Source organism: Parasteatoda tepidariorum, chromosome 7, assembly GCF_982258835.1.
Source record: "Parasteatoda tepidariorum strain Cologne lab strain chromosome 7, Ptep-v5.0, whole genome shotgun sequence".
NCBI lineage: Eukaryota > Metazoa > Arthropoda > Arachnida > Araneae > Theridiidae > Parasteatoda > Parasteatoda tepidariorum.
In genome coordinates, this window is record NC_141761.1 from 112,315,780 (window position 1) to 112,339,175 (window position 23,396).

General features: G+C 31.6%; 2 protein-coding genes across 2 annotated transcripts; both read right to left on the minus strand.

The window, feature by feature from the left end:
* Positions 1–1,045: 1,045 nt before the first annotated feature.
* Positions 1,046–18,421, minus strand: LOC147807397 (uncharacterized). Its single transcript, XM_087168924.1, has 3 exons — positions 16,635–18,421; positions 15,344–15,423; positions 1,046–1,221 (listed from the first exon to the last, which is right to left on the minus strand). The coding sequence occupies exons 1-3, from the start codon at positions 18,419–18,421 to the stop codon at positions 1,046–1,048; spliced, it is 2,043 nt and encodes a 680-aa protein (XP_087025050.1).
* Positions 18,422–18,497: 76 nt separating this feature from the next.
* Positions 18,498–21,596, minus strand: LOC147807398 (uncharacterized). The gene is made up of 2 exons (XM_087168925.1): positions 21,266–21,596; positions 18,498–20,185 (listed from the first exon to the last, which is right to left on the minus strand). Exons 1-2 carry the CDS (start codon positions 21,594–21,596, stop codon positions 18,498–18,500), a joined length of 2,019 nt encoding a protein of 672 aa, XP_087025051.1.
* Positions 21,597–23,396: the final 1,800 nt, after the last annotated feature.

Here is a 23,396-nt window from a genome sequence, read left to right on the forward strand (position 1 = left end):
AGTTTCTTTGAACATTTATCTTAATTTCAGGAGATGATGGCAAAGCTTAAATTCTACCCATACGGTACTGAGAAATTGGAAGCAAGTACATTTTTTTTTTTTTTATAATATTATAAGAATGATTTGTTCGAATTTTTTTGCCAAGTAAATAATTTTATTTAAATGTCTCTATAGCATTTTACTTCATCTTTCATGGTTTTTATGACATAATATATGCCTTATAGTTTATTATGTAAGCTAAAAAGTTTTAAAAATTATTCCGTAGAATATTAAAAAATTTCTTTAATAGTTAATATAAAAAAAGTATTAAAAACTGTATTTTTTATACTTTTTCATAACTAGAACTGTTATCACTTTACATGAATAGTTTTGAATTACTATGTATAAACGCATCAATACTGGAATATTTTGTTTTTAATAATAATAAAAGCTCTTTATTTATTACGCTTCATGTTGCTCCACAATACGAAGTATCTTTGTCAAATAAAAAAGAAACAAAAGATTCAAAAGGGGGACCACAAATTAATATTTTGCGGGGAAAGGATTCATTCGGCTATATCAACCCTCATCTATCAAATGGGACCCCGAGATTGAATCGAGTTAGCATGCCTTATATACTAGTGAATTGATGTTTAATAATCATAGTGGTAGTGATACCACAATACTCCCAAACCAGAATTTTATCAGGGATAGAATTCGATGAACGGATGCCACTAGTTGCTGTATTTGTGAGAGACCGGGAGAGCTGAATTAAGTTCATCGGATTTGGAGCACTTGTAGTGAGAGATGTATGAAGTTCTCCTAGTTTTGAGCGATTGTCGTGAGAGTTGTGTTAAGTTCACAGTCGTGTACGTGGTCGCTCCTGTGTTTCTATTAGCAGTTGAGTGTGCGCAGAATCCCGTTATATGTAAATGAGTTTGAGAAGCAACAGCACGAGGATGACGATGACGCAATTACAAATAGCAAGTCAACTTTTCAATGGTGTACCATTCATTGAAGTAGGCGAGCCCTAGTCGAAAATGCGTTATTTTCGTGGTTGGCATGTTTATATCATGTCCGATGAAAGAGCTTTCGACAATGTCAAACTTCGTCTGTCAAAATGTACCCCAAGATATAGTCCTAGTCCTGTCGGTTGGTCGGGGTGCCTGAGGCAGGAGCGGCCCTTTACTCCTTCATCATGAGATGCGGATCCTTGTGGTGTTTCCGTGAGGTCCTTGCTATCTAAAATTGAACGTATATCCCAAAATAGAATGGAGTTAACATGTGTTATATACTAGTGAATTGTAGTGGTAGTAAACGCCACAATTTAAACAATCAAAGGACTATGACTTTATGAAAATTCCGCTTGTAGTACCTCTCAATAAAACTGGGCTAAAAACATTGAAACTTTTCTAATGCCGGGAGAGGAATTTTTTCCAAAGTTAAATTCGAGATTTAGGAACATGGAGCTCTTCCTACATTAGGACACTTCCTACGCGTGGCTCTGTGGAAAAAGTTCATCAAATTGTCTACAAAAGTAAGACAAATTTCTACCAAATTAAGAAGATTTTTTTTTTCTTTTGGTTTAATTCTTTGTAAAAATGTCAACATTTAAATGAGCTTGCAAGGAAATTAAAACTTGAGCAAGTATCCGCGTTATACAATGAAATATGAAATTTTCAGTAATGTATGTGTTACGGTTAATGTTAATAGTCGGTTATTATTAATACTAACCGGTCAATATTCATAATAACCAAATAAGCCAGTTAAAAGAGAATAATTTAAGCGAATTTATCACACTGACCGGAGTAACCATCAATGAATTTCGGTCAATGTCATTCTTTCACGTTATCATAGAGGATATCTCCGTAAAATGATCTACCCCGCCAACAACAATTGCCAAGGCGCCAAATGGATTTTAAATTGGGAAAATTAAAAAAAAATTTTGATGTTTTCCCGGGGTGGCAACGAGTTACATCCTTCAAATTGGCTCCTTTCTGCGATGTTTATATGTTTTTTTGTTTCTCACGGGCCGCAGCCCGGAAATTGACAAGTCTTTGCGATTATTCAGCCACAGATCACGTTACGAAATTCTCCCCTTATTATTTCTCACTTTGAGAACAAAGAAGTGGTTATTATTAATTTTGACTAGTTAGTATTAATCTATTAACCGGAGATATGACTTTAACCGTAACACATATACACAGAGGCACACCCAATTCTACATAAACCATTTAATCACATAGACCAAACTTCATTTATTATTATTGATAATAACTGATTAAAGCGAATAATTTGCAATCTTTCTCACTTTGACCAAAATAAGCGGTTCTTATTAATATTGACTATTGATTGAATACCAATGTTAATAAAAACCAGATTTATCACTTTAACCGTAACATATAAATGGAAACAAATTATAATTGATTTTGAGTAATGGTTCAAAAAACATTTTTGGTCCCTCCTGCTCCTGAGAGATCAAACAATAGCAACTTGTTTCAAAACAAATTAAGTATAGTCATTCAGTATAGTTTCAGTTTCAGTAGTTGTTCACAATAATGGAAGATGTACTTTTAGTTTCACTTTTATTCCTCAAAAAGTACTTAAAGATTAATTTTGAAAGCTTATATACCTCAAAACTTATAGATCTTTAGGTCATGCAAATTTCTCATATGTATCAATGAAATTTAAAGCTTTCAGAGATTTGACTGCTCGGCAATAAACTGTAAACGAAAAAAAAAATTTTTTTTTCAGTAACCCTATGCAAAAATATAGCAATAAACTTTTTATTTTATTTCTAACGGCAGATTATGAACAGTTACAATAGAAAACAATAAAAGGAACGAACACAGAGTACAGCAAAAAATACTGAAACAGAGTTCATTAATCTAATATATCCCAAGCCTCCCAATAACGCTCGGCGAGAAAAGTCTTGCCCAGAACAGGACAGTGGAGTTGATGTGAGGAAGCCACTTCTCCAGAGCTGCGCATAGTGCATATCGAGAAAGCAACAATTTTGAGTCTATAAATATAATTTCTCAGGCATGTCCGGTAGCTAGGCAAAATTCAGCCACTTCTCTACGTCTTGGGCTATTACACAAATTTGGGAAGGCATTCTTCCAGGATTTTGGGGAAAGACGGTTATAGAGGTCTTCTTGAGTACTGGCTTTAATAGATCTTTTAATAGTATGGAAGGTCATAGGATAAGAAATTCTTTGCATAATTAAAGCACCTTTTTTAGCCATGAAGTCTGCTTTCTCGTTGTCTGAAATTCCACATCAGTGGGCAGGAAACCAATGGAGTACTATAGTTTTTTAAGTGATGCCAGGTTGCAAAACTTGTACCAATTACTTTGTTTATTATATACAACTACGCAGAATTTCATAGAGATATGTACATTTTCATAAAACAGCAATAGAACTGAAATTTTCTTACTATTGTAGAAAAAATATATAGCAAAACTTTAAAAAAATGGAGACATTTTTAATTAATAATAAAAATACCAGTTTAAAATTTGAAAATAATTTGTTAAAAATTGCGCAAGATATGAATATTAAAAGTAATACTGTACTTGGGCAGAGGACATAAATTTTTTTTCCATACGTTTGTTCTGAATCGCTTTTGATAACTTCTGAAAAATGTCTAAATTTGAATATCTTGAAAATTTAAAAAGTTTCTAGCAATTTTCTAATCTATTTTTGTAAATTTTGAAAAGAAAAAAACTCTGAATGGTAAGGGATTTTCCAAATTTTTTTTGTACTATTGAACAAAATTTATTAAAAATGACACAGCAATAGATGACCACCCCCCTTTAAAAACAAGTATTATTTCACACGTTTTCTTTATTCAAACCATCGCAATTTGTTGTCTGGACAATTTAGACAAAATGAAATTTGTGGAAAACTCCTTAATCATTTAGGGCATTCCGTACAAAAGTACAAAAGCTACACAGAAAATTATTAGAAACTTATTTAAATTTACAAGATAATTATTGAAGATTTGATCGAAGTTAATTATTATTGAAGACAAGACATTTTAAATTTACAAGATTAAATTTTCGTAAGTTACCAAATACGCGATGGCTTAAGGGGTTGAACATTCGCCTTCCAATGAGGTAAACTGGGTTCGAATCCCAGCTATTGCTGGTCGATACGAATTCCGCATGCGGCTTGCACGGTCCACAGCGCTGACGTGAAATATCATCAGCGGTAGGCGTGGTTTTCTTCTAAATGTAACGCAAATGCAGATTAGTTCCATCAAAAAGTCTGCCACGAAGGCAAATTTCTCCTAATACTAGATCCAGGAATTGCCTTGTCTTCTGGATAGGGTTCAAAATTACAGGGATACGTAACTGATCATAAATTGTCGCAAACGCAAAAATTTAGTCTGCTATTCAACGACGGTTATAAAATTAAAAAGTTACCAAATACGGCACAGAACAAAATCATGAAAATCTACGCATGCGCAGTTTAAAAGAACTACTTTAAATTCTTATTTGTTAATGATTTTTTTTTTCAATTTTAAAGTGTTTTTTTTATTATTTAAAAATTAGTACGATTTTTCTTTTAAAAACTTACGTTCTTACTGCATAATAAACTTGCAATAAGCAATCATAAGGTTAAAAAAAGTAACTTTTTTATAAAATTGTCGGTATTTTAAGGAATATTTAACCTAGGTTTACGGAATAGTGTGCAGCTATCGCATATGATTATCAAAGTAACTAATGCAAGCTACAAGCGGTTTAAATTATATTTTGTATAGGGTGTTCAAAGACACATTTTTTTTCGTTCTTAATTTATTGATGGTCCCTCAAGCCTCTGAAAACTTTAGGCTTTACCGATACGTATGAGAATGTATGAGTACCGATAAAAATGATCTAAGGAAATGAGAAAAAATGTGAAGAAAATTAAGTGATTCTTTCATTGCTATTGTGAATATTACGAAACATTTTTTTAAAATAGTATTACATTCTATACAAAAATGTGATTTCTAAAAATAATAATAAATAAATAAAAACGAATTTTCGTAAACTATCAAAAGATTGCTTTGAAACTTTATAACTTTATCGTTTGGGGTTAACATTTCTTTTTCTAAGCAAAAACAAATCATGTTCTAGTTTAAGCTGAATTAAATGTTCAAGATCTTTCTTTTTAAAAAGAGAAAGTACATAATGAAACGCTATTTACCGTGAGAGTCATTACTATTCATGAGTGTAAACTATCTTGATTATCCCTAACGTTATATATTCTTGTCTTGTACTTGTTTTAGTTAAAACTATTTCTTTACTTTCAAACATTCATTTAAAGAAAAAATAAAGTGCGTTGAAGTGGCGTGAGTTTTTCGCTTTTTAACTAGAAAATTTTTGAGGTGGGTGTCCTCACGGATTGAAGAAGTAAAATTTTTGAACAGTAAATAAGTTTTCCATTGTTATACTTCTTTTACACAAAAGTAAAGTAATTATGATGCCACAATAGGCATTACATGTTTCCTAGTTTTTAAAATTTCTTTGATTTCTTGAACTTATTTTTAACCATTATTAATCAAATTATATTAAATTAAATACATTTGTCAATGTTTATAAAAAGCGAACATAAAATATTTTATTCTTTTCTTATGGATCAATGTAACGACTAACGTTTTAATAATATTTCAATTCTAATGCAGACTCATTATTCTCACAGTCTTGTTGGCGATTCGTGATCACCCAAGTATTTTCAAACCTAATATTGATTATGGGGGGGGGGGCTTTTCAGCTATGTTATCCTTCGATAAATCAGCAATCTTGGATCAACTCCATGCTCCTAACTGTCCGTTGGGAACATTACAATCACTTTTTAATTTGGCTTTTGATTAGGCAGGTCATGGGGGATTTATCTCCCATGGCCAGTCTTTATTGATATTTTCATGCTATAAAATTTATTTAACTTAGAAAGTCTTAAGAATAAAAATATAATTTGTATCTCGAGCTCGACAAATATTACTAAATAATTCCGCATCCGGCTTGCACCGACCACAGTGCTGACGCGAAATATCCTCAGTGGTAGACGGATCATGAGTTAGAGTCCCCTTGCCGTCAGACTAACTTTGTTAGGTTCTTGTTGTCTTCCTCCCCATGTAATGTATAAATACGGGTAAGTTACATCAAAACGTCCTCCACGAAAGCACATTTCTCCCAATACTTGATCCAGAAGTTTCCTTATCTTCTGGATTGGGTTCAAAATTACAAGGTTATGGAGTTGAACATCAGTAGTCGCAAACCCAAAAATCGGGCCAGCTGTTGTACGACTGTTATAAAATCGACTATAAAATATTACTAAATAATTCTCATCCAATATTCATTTCATCACAATCTTCAATTAGTTAATTAAATCATATAAATCCAACCACACCTGATTTTCGTCCTAAAAGGTATATGTCATAAACCAGGAATGTTCTATTTTTCATTGTTTCGCTTCTGCTTTTATACAAAAGTAAAATCATAAAAGAAGTACATTTTACGTCGAATAAAAAAAGAATATTTTATTCTTCGTTGATATACTGCTGCTTTTATTCGAAAGTAAAATAATAAAACTAAAGTAAAATTTGTATGTAAGGAAACAAGAGTTTCTCTGAAAAGTAAAAAGAAATAATCTTAGTTATATAAAAGTGTGAATTGTTTTAATTTTAAGACTGTTTGTTAGAGATTAAATATGTTAATTTGAAATCACTTCAATATCTGTTGTTATGTGAAAAATAAAATAATAAAAACGTGAACTATATGCAATATAACAAGAATTTTTCCATTCTTCATAAATCATCCCCTTGATGTGCGAAATTTTATAAAAAAATAAGTAAAACTAAATTTTTAAAGAAGCAATGTTACAAAGAAAAAGTAACAGAATGTTAAATGATAAAAAAAAGCAAAATTCTTTGACATGAAAAATGGAAACCATATTTTTTTACATTTTCTTTTTCTTTCGAAGTTAAGAAGTTTTTTGAATAAACTGCATCATAACTTTCTTCGAGAATAATCTGGCCTCAAAAATATATTTCAGGCTTTTTCGAGCAAAAATTTGTTGCAAGTGTTACGCCAAGAAAATTATTCACCATTTTTTTTAAAACCCACACAGTCAAATTTTAGGAAAAAAAATTTTATTTGATTTTTTTTTAGAATTTAATTAGTATTTTATAACTTAAAGGAATGTTTTGCTATATTTAACTATTAGTGTAAAAATTATTATTAAGATTAACAATAGTTGACCACAATTTGCGGAAAACTGTTAAGCTCAACTTTTATTCTCGTTGCTAATATTTGCGGAAAAAAAAAAGAAAATGGGAATCTCTTAGTATGCATAATTTATATTTCAGCTTATGAGAATAATGTACAAACAATATTTCGGCAGAATGTAAGCTGTAATACTCAAGTTGTATTTAGGTTACATTTAAACATTTGGCAACAGTAAGTTATATACCAATTTTTTTTATAATCTATTTCAAATAAATTTAAACAAGTACATATTTTAAACAAGTATATATTTAAACGTTTAATTAGATAAATATTTGCATAACTTTTATGTTATAAAAACTATTACAATAACATTATTATTTTTTTACTTTTTCGCTCATTTAATTTTTTTTTCATTTAACGCTAGCTGAAATCCCGTTCCTCATGTGGGGTGAAAGAAAATAAATAATAAGTTATATAATATCGATAAGTGTAATAATAATTACATTTACATCATGCACAAAATTGGAAGACATATACCAAAACAATTTATAAAGGCAGTCCAGGTAGTCGAGTGGTCAGTGTGCCTGACTGCGAAGCCGATTGCTGCGGGTTCGAGTCCCGCCCAGGGCATGTATGTTTCTTTTTGTGTTGTTATTCTGTGATGTATGAAATTCCCCCCCCCCCCATATGAACGGGTATCTGTGGCAGAGTGGCGTGGGTAATACTGCTCGCATCTGTGGATTTTGTTTAATGGTGCCCACTGGGTAACTATAATTGAGCAACACTTTAGTCATCTTTTAAGGCGAATAATGCTTAAATAACGCTATTTGTTAATTAGAGGCGTGATGGCTCAGGGGATAGAGCATTCGCCTTTTAATGAAGTGAACCGGGTTTGAATCCCATTGATGGCTGGTCAATATGAATTCACAATCCAGCTTGCACCGACCACTGTGCTGACGTAAAATATCCACTGTGGTAGGCTGATCATAGGTTAGAGTTCCCTTGCCGTCAGGCTAACCGTAGGAGGTGTTTGTGGTTTTCCTCTGCATGTAACGCAAAATCGTGTTAGTTCCATCAAAAAAGTCTTTTATGAAGGCAAATTTATCCCATTGCCAGGAGTTCCCTTATTTTCTGGATTGGGTTCAAAATTACAAGTCTACGAAGTTGAACGTTAGAAGCTATAAACCCAAAGTTGGGTCAGCCATTCAATGATGGTTATAATCATTTGTTCATTTAAAATTATTTGCTGCGACTCCCCGGTTTTATGCGATTAGCTTGATCAAGACGTTTTTAGAAGTTCATCCTATCATAATAAACATTAACTGTACTCAGTATCTATCGGATTGTACTTTTGCTCGATACCAACAGTATTTCTCTGATTGATACTGTCAAAATAATTGTCAAAGTTTACTACAATCGAGCAATTCTCTCCGGTACTTATAATTTTCGAGGAGCTATGGGAAATCTCATTCTATAGTATGTATTCTAAAACTGTCCAACATTGATGCTGTTTTAATAGGTATACCCATTATATTAACAGGGGTATGTTTATATTTGCTATCTATTAAAACTGTATCAATTACCTTAACACCAGTAATACCAATTACTAAAAATAATCGAGCACCATTGGTATCAATAGTGGTACAACGATTTTCTGCGTTTCTTTTAACCGGATTGTTAGCAGCTCTCTATTATTTCGGATTTTAATACATAGCTTAAATTATTTAGCATCTATTAGAAAAATTAATTATGCATCATTGACTTCAATTATGGTATTGCGAATTTTTATGATTCGTTTAAAGGAAATAATTCCTTTATTTTTTTTCAACTTATTTTTATTTCAAACTAGCCGCAAAGGCGGCCAGCTGTCCGCCACGCTAAAGGTTTTCACAAATAAAGTTTTTTAAAACATAGCAGGAAATCTGAAGATTAGTGAACAATTAAAGTGTTCCTGTCCTGCAATTTTGCCTTCATATCCAGTTCTGCTGCAGATGTGTTATAACTCTTGAGGATGTTTGAAGATGTAACTTTGCTATGGTAACCTAAGGCCTATGGTAACCTAACCTATAATATAACTATCAGGTGGAGACTTGTTTTTTTTTTTTTTTTTTTTTAAAAAAAGGCCTCAGAAATTGTAAAAGCATGCAAAAGTTGCTTTCGATATCATCATTGGCCAATAGCTGAAAACCTCTTCTAATCTTCTTTGACGTTTCTCTGATACTTCTTGGGCTCTAGAATTGCTTGTCGAAATTCGGTATGTTCCATCCTTCCTTGACGTTCCACGGACGTTTCTTGGGCCCTTCTTCTCTGAGAATCTCTTAATATCTTTTTCTTTGACAAAATGCAAAGTTTTTTGGAAGGCGGTTCTGCCATGTCAGTAATCGGGTTTTTAAGAAGTCAACGAATACTTTAGAACAACAATTACCATGAAAGCAAATCATGAAACTTCAATATTAAAATCTAAGTGCTTACCTGCAAACTGAAACTTTCTAAAAATAACTAATTACATTTAATAAAAACTGTTAAAATAAAGAATAGAAAAACCAAAGAGATCCAAGGTAAGTGTGATCGTTCCTTCAAAAACAATTAAATTCCTATTTTATATATTATATAGCTACAACGCTTAAGAAAAAAAAACTAAAATGCTAATTACATGAAAAGAATACGAAAACGAATTAATTTTTTATGGCATCAATTTCTATTTCTATATAATTTCTTATGGTATCAATTTCTATTTCTATATCGCTACAAAAATTGTCTTCGCTTAAGAAAAAAAAGTAGAGCGTGGAAAGAAGAAGAAAAACTTATTATAACAATTATGAACAGCGACAAATATATCAAAGCGAAGCGTTCTATTTACGTATCGAATATGTTGCCACATTCTTAATACAAAAGTTAAACTTTTCTCCACTTAGATAAATGTAAACTAATGCGAACCTTGCAATTAAATTATTAATTCCTTCGTATATTATTGGTTTAAGTTGTCGAAAATTAATATTTCAATTGTAAGGTTCGCATTAGCATACGTTTATAAGAGTGGAGAAAAGTATATGCATTTTTTAATAGTTTTTTGAATATGGTTCTTTGAAGACGAAAAAGCATAGATTTTCTTACAGGATGACTGATAACTAAAAAACTAATCCAAATTTTTGAAAAAGAAAAAAAATACTTCTTCATTATGTCAAAATACAATTGTGTGCAGAGTTTCGTGCCTGGGCGAGGCTTCTGTGGCGATATATTGTGATTACACACACACACACAGCCGCGTTTATTATTATGTCATCAATTTTAAATTATTTCGTTTTATATAAATGCATTTTTAAATCATAACAAAAAAAAAATAAACACGTGGTTTGTAATAACTTTAGAAATACTAATTTTGTGACGTATTCCCCACATGCTACCACATTCACTTTTGCTAACAGTGGAAGCTTCTCGTTGTTTTCCTCTCCAGGTAACGCAAACGCGTGTTAGTTCGATCAAAAAGTCCACCACGAAGGCAAATTTCCCTCAATACTTAATCCAGGAGTTCTTTTGTTTTCTGGATTGGATTCAAAATTAAAAGGCTACGAAGTTGAACATTCGTAGCAGTTCAACGATGGTTATAAAAAACATTTCATTTTATTATTAAAATTATACGACCTTACAATCCAATCTTAACACCCTTAAAAGTGGCACATCAAAAAATTCTTCCTATATGGGTTTACTATTATATACGAAATTTCATATTGCTAGAAGTTTCAGTAGTTTAAGCTCTGCAGTTATAAATAGATTATGTTTAGATTAAGCGTAAGTTTCCTTTTTTAATGTTGTCAACATTTAAATTTAAATTTTTTAATGTTGTTAACATTTAAATATTCATTTTCAGTCATGTTTTCTATGTTTTTTTCAAAAATCTGGAATACAATTTTTGACGGTATTTTGCTGTTGTTGTATACATATTATGCAATAAGTATTCAATGAAATACTTTTAATTGTTCTATGAAGCAGTTAAATGTTCTTTTTTTTTAAAATTTATCGAATTAATGAAAAAAATATTCTGGAGCCAATTTTTTTTAAAAATACTATATATCTTTATATAATATAAGAAGAGAGTGAATTGATAACAAATAGCCAATCACAGAACACTTGCGATTAGTAAAGCACGAAACAGCAAATTAAAATTGAGAATGCATGTGTGTGAAAAGGTAATAATTTTTAATATTGCTGCTTGTTAAAATGTTACAACTAAACTTACCATCTAAAACTGAGTGGATCCAGTTTTTCCTAATTCATTTCAATATTGTTTTGGTTGCCATCAGCAAAAAATTAACAAAAGTCGTAAAGGTATTCGCGATCGCAACGAACTATAGGGGGCGTTGTTGTATGAGACTTATACCTGCGATTTCGATATGAACAGTCATTCATTTACTCTGGAGACTTCTTTAATGAAGCGTGTAACATTGCAACGTTCCTTTTTTATCGTGGCAAATTAAATTTAAAAAAGAAAAATGTTTGATATCCTTTCTTATGCAACCGAAAACAAAATGGTATCTCTTTTTATTAGAGAAGGAATATCCAAAACACATCGGAAAAATATTTGTACATTAATAGAAAAAAATATGTATATTCTTATAAGAGTTAAAACCTAATGCCCGAGAAATAGTTGTACTAAATTTAGTGATATAACATGAAAGGCCTATTTAAACTTTACATTCCATAGTTTTAAGAATCATATTACTTCAAAAAGTAAAATTAACAAAAAGTATACATAAGCCGCATAATTTTATGAGATTTAATTTTGTAAAAAAAGTTTCTCGACAACAAATTTTTTCAAAAAATTTCAAGTTTCAATAAAAATCATTATTTAGAAACTAAAAAACGTAAAATAAAGAATTCTGACGAAACAAAAACAAAAAAACAATTATTTTTTGTCGCCATTTTTTAGTGCTACGAAAATTCGTCTTTGGGATTTGCCAAAAACAAAACAAGATGCAATTTTATTTTTTTAGAAGCGAAATATTTTACCGAAAAAACAAAAATGTACCAATTCCCACGACATGAAACTTTATCTTGGTAAACGTACGTTTTGGAAATGTTATTTCATTAGGAATCTTATTTATCAGAGTTCATATGGCGATATGATTGTTTTGAATCTATGCTAAACTCTGTATCGGCCATTTTCCACCGAAATCCGATTGACTACTTTGATTTTAAATAGTGTTTTATTTTATGATTTGTCGCAAAAATTTTAAGTGTAGATTGACGGCTCTTAAAAACCGCCAAATCTGCAGCGGCGGTGGCGTTATTACGTAAGTACCGAATTTTTATTCCATAGTTTTCTGAATCATATTACTTCAAACATTAGAATATATAAAAAGTATACATAAACACATAATGTTATAACATTTAATTCTTCAAAAAAAGTTTCTTGACAACACTTTTTATCAAAAAATTATAAACTAAAAAACGGAAAATAAAGAATTCTTAGGACAAAAAACAATTCTAAGAATTCTTCACATTGAAATAAAAACTTTCATATTGTTGCTTTTTTTATTATTCTTATAGTTTTTAATCAGACGTAAAAACCATTCTGTAGAGAACTATTATCAAATAAGAAAAAAAAATATTTATAAGCAAATTTTTTATTATAAAAATCATAGCACTCACTTGTTTTATAAATCTGTAGAATTCCAAATGAAATGTTCTTCGTTTGAAATTTTTATTTTCAAATAATACATGCATAGATTATCTTTTCATTACTTTTAGATAACATACTACACAGCAAAATTTTATAATTGTAAGATCTTGATATGAATTTGAATGTGTAGCTAAAAACAAGAATAGCTGAATTCCAGTTAAAATTCTTTCAAAACTAAAAAATACTTACCAGAAAACGATAAAATTTAATTAAGAATCAGAACAAATGGCACTATTTCAAGCAATTTGGATAATTTTTTATTGTTGTTTTCCGAATTATATGGATACAGAAATGTATACTATTCTATAACGAAGAAGAATACTCTATAACTATTACAGTTCTGTACGTTCTGAATTCACATTTATTTATTGGAATGACGTCATGTTGGTTTCGTCAATGTTGACGTCACTTTAATTTGTAATGAATTGAAGACAGAAGAAATGCATTTTACCTTAATACACACATCTGTAGCAGTATGCGATAGCGAAATCGGAAGTTATCAGTTGCAAGTTTGTTGATAATAGAAGTTAAAAATTATTGAGAAATTTTTCTTCAAATATTCGGCGTGTTCTGGGTCTAAAAGATATCCCAATATTCTGGAGAGTTTTTTCAAGTTCTTCTGCTTTTCCTAAGGAAAATTTTTATCTTTATTTGCTGCTAAGAAAATGGCGTCTGATTCTGCCGATGATTTTGATGGAACTAAATGAAAGCGTGATAAATTAATGCCTGATATTTACAGGCTCCCGCTAGAGGGCGTACTCGCGAATTGTTTTCCTTTAAATATTTTTTGCTATTAGCGAAATTTATTAGCGAAAATATTAAATTATGGTTGTGAACTTATCAAATTTGCTTTAACAATATAATGTTATAAGAATATAAATGTTATTTTTAAAAATGATTACTTCGAAAAATCACTTCTATTCACCAAGAGATCTAATTGCTTATCGCACTAATAGATAGTAATATTTGGACGAAGGAAGTAGAGGCGCAAATGTAAGCAAACAGAATTCCTTTTAGTATATATATGTTAAGTGAATAATTTTAACTTTCGTAGAAAAACTGTTTTCTACCAAAAAAAGACAATTATTGCGAAGCAATTATAGGGGTTTGTGAGCGGCAGCGAACAGTGGGCTTAGCCCCCTAATAAAAATATAGAAGAACAATTTGATCTAAGAAAACTAGTTTTGCTATAAATGCACGTGATGGGCATAAATATTTTCTCCAGAAGTTCCTGTTTTCCAGTTAAAACATTTTTCAGAATATCTTTAAATCAATGAAAAACAATTGAGAAGAAATATTTTGGAAAGCCACAATCACATGTTAGCAAAACGGATGACAATTTTTGCATACATGAAAACAGAACAGAGAAACCGCCACGGAATGTTTAGCGCCATCTGTCATTGGAATTTTGAGTCTGCCACAAAAATAGTTTTTTTTCTTCCAAAAAACAAAAGACCTCGATTTTGTTTCTTTGTCATTCATTTTTGGAAATCGCCACTCTTAATTCATATAACTTATAATTATTTATAGCATATAAACATTTTTCGCGGACTTATAATACTCTTATTTTTCTTTTTTGAATTTTATGTTTAAATTATAAACATTTTTTTTTAACTTTCTTTCAGGGAAAAAGCAGTATTCTTTTTTTGCCCTTTTTAAAAGGTATTATTTTGAATAAAAAATCCGTTTATGTTAATTGTTTTAGAAAAAGTAAATTCCAGCCAAAAAGCTACGAATTTAATGAATTTAAAGCAATTCTTAATTGAATTGAAAGCAAAAGCTGTTATTAACAATCTAAAAATAGATTTAATTTGGCCAATAAGGTTGGCCAACCCCATTTCCAATAAACACACTTCGTGTTCGTATCGATTTAGATTTCAATTAACTGGAACGAAACGGAGCGGAAACCTTACATCATACAAACTAACAAATGCCCAAGTTCGGAAAACAGCGAGCACTTGAATTCCTCTTCTACCAAATCAATTATTTTCTCTTTCATAAATGCTTATAATTAACGGAAGAAACTTAATGAGATTGCACTATTAATTTTTCTTCAGCTGCGAGTTCACATAAAGGAAAATACTTTGGTAATTAGTAATATCGTTAAAAGTTTAAGCAAGTAAATAAAAGTAATGAATCATTATGAATACATTCCGTTTCGGATTCGCTGAACAAAATCTGTTTTGTATTCTTTGCTGATATTAATATAATTATGTCAACTTTTACATCTTAATAAAATGAGTGCATGTAGAGAAGGGATTTTCCTGCCTGTTTTTTTTTAAAAATGGTAATCAGTTTTCAATCAATATTTCACTCTCACATATGACGATTGAGCAATCCTTGAGCTGTATTTCGTTAATTTTGAAAATCTTTTCTTCGCAAATTCACGTGATTTGCGGCAAATTCGAACTTTCAAATATATGACGAAAATGTTTTCGCAGCTTGAATCCTCATCGCAGTGCATTGTGGGAGATTGCCAATTAGAATGACGAAACTGGAATGAATGACGAAACTGGAGTGGAAAGCCAACTGGAATGACGAAACTGGAATGACGAAACTAGAATGAAGATTGGGAGATAGAAAATAAAGTGACGAACAAACCTACCAAGCTATAAGGCAGTCAAGGAATTGGCATCGTAAGAGGAAGACCCCAGTTTCAAATTCAGCTTCGGACATATGTGTAATTTTCTTCCTTGTTCTACCTGTTTCTCTTGTCTTGTTTGGGCGATATCAATCCCCCTATTTGGTGCCCACGATAAAGTGACTATTAAAAAAGTTAAAAAAATTAGGCCCTTCGAAGTTCTTTTTTTTTTTTTTGGAAGAAATAGAATGGTTCAATATTTCTTTAATTTCGACGAAATTCGTTTCCTCGAAGAAGTGACAAAAGCTATTTCGATTAAATATTTGCTCGGAGCATATACCAGGAAGCGGTTTCGTCAGAAACAAAAAAAAAGTTTCAAGAAATTTGAGCATCCATTTTCACGAACAAATCAACTATCAAAACACAACCTGATAAAAAGGGGTGTCGGCCTAAAACCAACACGCTTGATAATTTAGTAAATAACGACGGACCACCAGCTGCATTTTTTGTTTTTTATTAATAACAACAACATTAAGTATAAACAACAACAACAGCTGGAGATATTGTGGATTTCGAAAGGGTTTAAGAGATATTTATCCACATCTAATGTTTATCGAGTCTCATAGGAGAAGTGATGATTTAATCTCGTTCCGCTAGGGAATGGCGCGCATGCGCCAACACACCGCCCAGCCTTGCACTGTTCACATGCAAGAACTTGACAATTTTTTTTGCACTTATACATTTAACATATAATTTTACAAAAACTTTAACATTATTGAGTATTATAACTTTAACATAACTAATACTCAATCAGAATCTTTGAGATACATTTAACATTTTTTACATGAAATTCTAATAAAATACAAGTGTTACATAAAATTATATACAAATATTTAGATGAATATACAACTATTTAATTTTCTATCGGCAGTACACTCAATCTGGAAACTGACCTTTTATATACTCCCTTACAAGTTTTTACTTCAACTACCCTTATTTGATTATCTTGTCCAGGATACAGTTTTACTACCCGACCCAATACCCATTTGCATGGGAGAAAGTTTTCTTCTTTTATCAAAACCATATCCCCGATTTTTAAATTTTTCTGATTTTTTACCCATTTTTTTCTTTGCTGTAAGCTATTCAGGTAAGAAAGGCTCCATCGTTTCCAGATTGTTTGTACTGACTTGGTAATTCTCTGCCAAGAGTTTAAACGACTTGGCTCGATATCAGTTAGGGATGGTTCAACTATGGCCGTTATCGGCCTCCCTATTAAGAAATGTGCCGGAGTCAGCACTTCTAAATCTTCAACATCAGAACTAAGAGGAGTAAGAGGTCGAGAGTTCAATATTGCCTCTATTTGAGTTACGAGTGTTAAAAATTCTTCGTAATTAAATTTAGAGTTCCCTGCTACACGCTTAAAATGAAATTTAAATGATTTAATATTCGCTTCCCAAAGTCCTCCCCAATTTGGGCTCCTGGGGGGAATAAAGCTCCATTCAATTTTTTCTTCGCCAAAAAATGCAAATAATGATTCCTCTCGATCCCTTACCATCTTAAACAAACAATTAAGTTCTTTATTAGCCCCTACCAAGTTAGTTCCGTTATCTGAAAAGATTTTACGACATTTACCCCTTCGGGCAATGAATCGTTTAAGCGTCGCTATGAGAGCTTGCGAAGTCAAGTCACTGATTGGCTCAAGGTGTATAGCCTTTGTTACTAAACATATGAATATACAAACGTAGATTTTAATTTCAGGACCTTTCCTCTGATATTTATTTTTAATAAAGAATGGTCCGCATAAATCTATTCCAGTAGAACTGAAAACTTTATCAGGTGTTATTCTTTCCTTCGGCAAATTACCCATCTTTTGATTATACTCTTTAGGATTTGCTTTAAAGCAAACTATGCAACTGTGCACGATTTTTTTGCTCAAATTCCTACCATGAATGGGCCAATATTTTTGTCTAACCTGAAAAAGTAGATGTTGTGCACCAACATGAAAATACTTAACATGATAGTATTTAACGATAATTTCAGTTAACTTACATTTAGATGGCAATAAAATGGGATGTTTACTCGAGTACGATAATTGAGAATTTTCTAGTCTGCCACCCACTCTCAATAACCCTTCTTCATCTAGAATAGGAGATAGATTAAATATCTTACTTTTATTGGAAATGCTACCTCCCGACTTTAGAGCAGTTAATTCTTTTGGAAACTCTTGCTCCTGAAAGCAGCGAATTAGATAGGTTTCAGCATTGGACAATTCTTCTACCTTCAGAGGACCAAGAATCCTTTTCTCTGGATTTCTCAAGTTATGAATGTACCTGAAAATATAACTACAAATTCGAACTATAGTTAAAAATCTATTGCTACGATTTATCAGATTATCAAAAAAGGTTTTGTCATGATTTAAAGTCAAGACTGTAGTTTCTACTGAGTTTTTGGATTTTAGTTCTGGTAAATATTCTTCTTCATTTGGCACTGGACAGTCAAATTCACTCACGAGTTCATCGGACAACAAAAATGAAGGACCATGCCACCACTTTTTGCTGTGTAGAAGCGACTCTGCACTGAGACCTCTTGTCAACAAGTCTGCGGGATTTTCTTTTCCGGCGCAGTGAAACCAAGTATTAGGATCAGTCAGCTTAGTGATTTCTCGAACACGATTAGCGACGAATTGTTTCCATTTTTTCTGAGATCCTCTAATCCAAAACAAAACTACTTTTGAATCGGTCCAATAGAACACTGTGCACTGTCTTTTCTGATTGATGATTTTCAGGACTTTGGAACTCAGACGTGCAGCTACTAAGGCTCCTAGAAGCTCAAGTCGAGGCAAAGTAGCTCCTTTTAGTGGTGCAACTCTGCTTTTCGAAGTAACGAAATTTACATACACTTTGTCTTGTATTTTAAGTTTCACATAAATGGTAGCTCCGCATGCAAGTTTCGAGGAATCACAAAAGACGTGCATTTCTACGATGTCACTATTACTGTTAGAATCTAGCCCAAGTCTTGGAATTCTAAGTTCTCCCAGGAGCGGTAACTCTTTACACCAATTTTTCCAACTTTCCATAATGCTGGGAGGGAGATTCCCACGAAACTTTCTTTTCCCAAAGTTTTTGAATGAGGCATTTCATCCGTATAGTGAAGGGAGTAAGTAATCCCATTGGATCAAAAATCTTTCCGATGGTCTGCAGAAGAAATCTTTTGGTATTTCGGCAGTTTGAAATGAATTCTAAAATACCTTTTGTGTCTAATATCAAGCAATCATCTTCAGTTTGCCATGTCATGCCTAATACCTTAGCATTATTAGTTCCTAAGTTTATAGGAATATCAACTGGATAAGTGTCAAAGGCTTCTTCTGACCACTGACTCATCAAGGCGGAGTCGTTGCTAATCCATTTTCTCATCTCCATTCCAGCTTCCTTCATGATTTTCTTTGCACTTCGGGATATTATAAGTGCCTCTTCTCGGGTATCTTGACCTGTTATCCAATCGTCTACGTACATGTAAGAATCTAGATGATGTACAGTCGTGGGATATTCCTCTCTGTATTTTTCAATATGATGTTTGATGGTGGCTGCTAGTTGGAAAGGGCTAGTGTTAAGTCCAAAGAGTAATCTCTTGAAACGATAAATTCGAAGTTTTGGTTTTGAGTCTAAACGAGGATCACTGTCTGTCCACAGAAATCGTACTGTATCCTTGTGCTTATCCGCAATGCAAATTTGTAAAAAGGCCTGACGAATATCTGATGAAATAGCCACTCGACTTAGTCTAAAGTTGATAAGTATATCGAAAAGGTTAGGGTAAAGGTTTGGACCTGGCCATAAACAGTCATTCAATGAAAGTTCGTCTACCTGGTGAGATGCTGCGTCAAACACTATTCGAGTTGAAGTTGTAACGCGACCTTCTTTCTTAATGGCCTGATGTGGTAAATAGAACAAGGGTCTATCAAAGTCCGATTTAGAACTCTCTACTTCTTCAATTATTCCTTGATCTAAATAGTCCCGAATGATATTTCGGTACTGCGAATATAGTTCATTATCGAACCGCAATCTTCTCCATAAATTAAGAAAACGTTGTTTTGCAACGCAAACGTTATTCGATAATTCTTTCCAGTGTTTACGGAATGGTAGTTCAACTATATATCGACCATCTTTATATTGTACAGTTTGTTCAAAAATGTTCATGGCTTGATCTTCTTCTCGAAGACAAGTGTCGTCTTTTATGCCGAGAGATTCAAGTTCAAAAAAGCGTTTTAAGGTATCGTCTATAGAATCATCGTTTTTGAGAAGAAGACACGAATTTTCATTATTAATTTTTATCTCATCAAGTCGACCACTCGTGATCCATCCGAATTCCGTTTCTCTTAACAACAAATCTTCATTTACTTTATAAACGTTATCCTTAATTATTCTAAAGAAAACATCAGCATTTAATAAAGCGTGAACTTCTTTCGCTTCAAAAAATGAAGGATCCGCTAATTCTAAAAACTCGGGTATTTTCGTTTTCGATATATCTAAGCTGACACTTGGAGTCAGACCCGTAATTTTATCTGCGACTAAGAATTCAATCGGTTCTTTAAAACTACCACTTTTATTTGAAATGATAGTACTCAATTTTCCTTTCAGATTTTGTTTAGTCGAATTAAGTCCAGCCACGGATGTTTGGATTCTTTCTAATTTAATCCCAAGAATTTCACTAGTTCTCTTACTCAAAATATTAACATTTGATGCTGAATCGAAAATAACTCGACATTTAATTAATGACCCATCCCTTTTTTGCAAGAGAATATTTCCAGTAGATAATAAAACATTCTTTTTATTTTCATTAGAAGTATTACTTAAAACCGCATTATGAAGAGAGCTTTTATTTTCATTTTTTATTTCTGATCCTTCGAATGCTGAGTCAGCGATTTGATTTTCTGACGCCAGCTGTTTTCTGTTCTCAGCGATAGCTCATCTGAAACATAATGTATTCGAATGGCGTTGACCACAATTACATACAAAAGACGATTTACATTCCCACTTTTTATGATTTTTTTTCAAACAAATTTCACATAGTTTATGATATTTAACAAGTTCAAATCTTTTATGCGGTGTTAATTTTAAAAATTTATCACAGCGAAATATAGGATGTGATTCTTTCAAACAAATTACACAGTTTTTATTCTCTATATTTTCATTCACCAAAACAGTTTTGTTTTTAAATGGGAAATTAGTTGTTTTCTTAATTGTTTTCGTTTCTGAATAACAATTTCGATTTACCGATAAGAGAACAGCTTCGCGTTGTTCTAAAAATGTAATGAATTGTTCGTATGACGGAACTTCTTTGGTTTTTTGTATTAATTCGAAGTTCTTTCGAGTTTCTTTATCTAATTTGTTAAGCATTATGTTTTGAAGAAAAATGTCAAATAAATCATTTCGTTCATATTTTAACACTTTTAAAGCTCGTAAATTCTTTTGAATGCAATCTATCATTGCACGAATTTCTGTAGCATTTTCACGTTCTATATTTTTAAAATTTAGGATGGAATTTACATGCACATCAACGATTAATCTTTTATTATCGTAACGTGAATCGAGTGCTTCATATAATGAAGAAAATGTGTCAAATGTGGAAGCAAATTCTTTTACTTCATTTGAGAGACATGAGTTTAAATAATAAAGTTTTTGCGACTGAGTGAGTTGATCATTAGAGGTGATCAAGTCATCAAACTGATTTTTAAAGGTACTAAAGTGTTCATATCTTCCCGAGAATGTTGGAAGTATAATAGGTGGAATTTTTGTGTTAGTTATATTTTCAGTTTGATTACTTTGTTTAACATCGTTTACAGTTGATACAGTTTCTTTTTTAGAATCAATTATAAGTTTGAGGCTTACCTCCAAATCTTCTAGACGAGATTCGCATTGTTCGATTTCTTTTTCGAATTCCTCTAATTCTTGATCAGTTATTTTTTCAATACCGAAAGAATGCACTCTCAATTCATCAAGCTTACTTTGTAATTGTTCGACTTTTTTCAATTTCACTTCAAGTATGGTATTATTAGGAATATCTTCAGATATACTATCGACAAAGGTTTGTATTCGAGTAATATTTCCTTTCAAGGAAATTTTTGCTTCATTTAGTTTTGCTATCGTATCCATAGTTGCAGTTTGATTCGAGCGCTCCGTGTGCTCGACGTGCCAGACAATGTCGACCTAAAACCAACACGCTTGATAATTTAGTAAATAACGACGGACCACCAGCTGCACTTTTTGTTTTTTATTAATAACAACAACATTAAGTATAAACAACAACAACAGCTGGAGATATTGTGGATTTCGAAAGGGTTTAAGAGATATTTATCCACATCTAATGTTTATCGAATCTCATAGGAGAAGTGATGATTTAATCTCGTTCCGCTAGGGAATGGCGCGCATGCGCCAACAAGGGGAATCAGCTTTTAATAGGTTACTTAAAAATTTGTATGTATACATATAATATTGTTTGTGTGATTATTCAATGTTATTAAATAAAACGCTGACAGGGAGTTTAAACATTATTTTTTTTTATTAGTGGTGGAAATTGCCTTAGAAAATGTTTTATAGCGTGTTAATATTTATAATGTTTTGCATAATGTGTTAAGTCAGAAATTTTTGATATTCTTTCTCTAAAATTGAAATAAATAAATCTGTTACGAATGAAAAACTATTATTTACGATATAAGAAGATTTAGCAAATGGTTTCTCAAAATAATATCTTCTAATTAAACTTCCAGTTACCCCAAGCGTTCGCTTAAATTCGTCTATAGAACCTGCAAGATTGACCAAAAACAAAGGCTATCAAAGCAATAAGAAAAAGCAGCACAACGATATTGATAGCTAAATGAAAATGCAGACGACATAGTATTTAGAACTCTTCTGTGGTTGCTTTGAATGGAACGGCGAATGGAAGTGGGGAGATTTCCCTGTCTGGGAAGTTATTTTGAATTCGAAGAGGTGGACATTAAAATGGATTCTCCCTTACGAAAACTATTCGCAGCTTTTGAAAGAAACAAACTTAGTCATAGATGTCGAACAAAAGAGTTGTGTGTCAGAAAATAGTGATATAAAATTACATCATCTGCTTTACTGAAATCTATGATGTCCTCGTTTTTTTATATCATTTATTCGATAAATTTATGTTTATTTAACTAAAACTAGGTTATAAATCGTAAATATCCATCATATTTCTTGTATTTGTGTCTATTAAAAATTGCTGTGTGATTCAGATAAATTTGGTTCAATTTCCTCGATCTTATGAAAAAAGAATAGTCCAAATCAACTTACCTTTCAATGAAACATACGATTTATAAAAGTTTTTTTTTATAATGCATCGATATGTTGTTATTGTCAGCTTTAGTAAATATCTGTAATCATAGGTAAAGAATCGTGAAATTCTACTATATCGTCATGTATTGCTAATTAAGTAAATTGCTTAATGAGTAACTATTGAATCTCTGTTTCTCTGATTTTATAGAAAATTATAAACTAAGAATCGTAAATTTCAGTTATATATTGTCTTGTATTTGTATACTAAGTTAATTACTGTGTAAGTAAATTTTGAAAACTTGCATCGCTGATGTTTTCTTTCCTTACTTGGATTCATTCAAGTTTTCCAAGTAAATGTTGCTATTTTGATATTCTTGAAAGAAAAATAATCAAACAGCGTATTTTTGTGACTTTAAATTGCATTATTCTAAATCTTTTATCCATGAATATTTTTCTTCAAGTATACTAAAAAAGCTTTGATCAACCTGATTCAATTATTCCTTTTTTTCCCAAAACAAGAATAGAATAGAAAGGAATGATCTAATACAAGGCAAAAAATGAACAACAGTAAAAAAAAAGTTTTTGATAAGGTAATCCTCTAGAGTTTCAGCCTTTATCTCTGAATTTTAAACTAGAACATGTCTTAGATTTCTT

Excerpts from the sequence above, each read along its gene's own strand:
- LOC147807397 (XM_087168924.1), bottom strand. The coding sequence starts at position 18,421 with ATGCACGTCTTTTGTGATTCCTCGAAACTTGCATGCGGAGCTACCATT. Across the intron at positions 15,424-16,634 it reads TCTTGGCAGAGAATTACCAA|TTTCGTCATTCCAGTTTCGT; the intron begins GTCAGTACAAAC and ends TCTTCATTCTAG. Across the intron at positions 1,222-15,343 it reads CAGTTTCGTCATTCTAATTG|ATAGCAAGGACCTCACGGAA; the intron begins GCAATCTCCCAC and ends GTTCAATTTTAG.
- LOC147807398 (XM_087168925.1), bottom strand. The coding sequence starts at position 21,596 with ATGGATACGATAGCAAAACTAAATGAAGCAAAAATTTCCTTGAAAGGA. Across the intron at positions 20,186-21,265 it reads TGTAAACGATGTTAAACAAA|CATCAAATGTTAATATTTTG; the intron begins GTAATCAAACTG and ends TTTTCGATTCAG.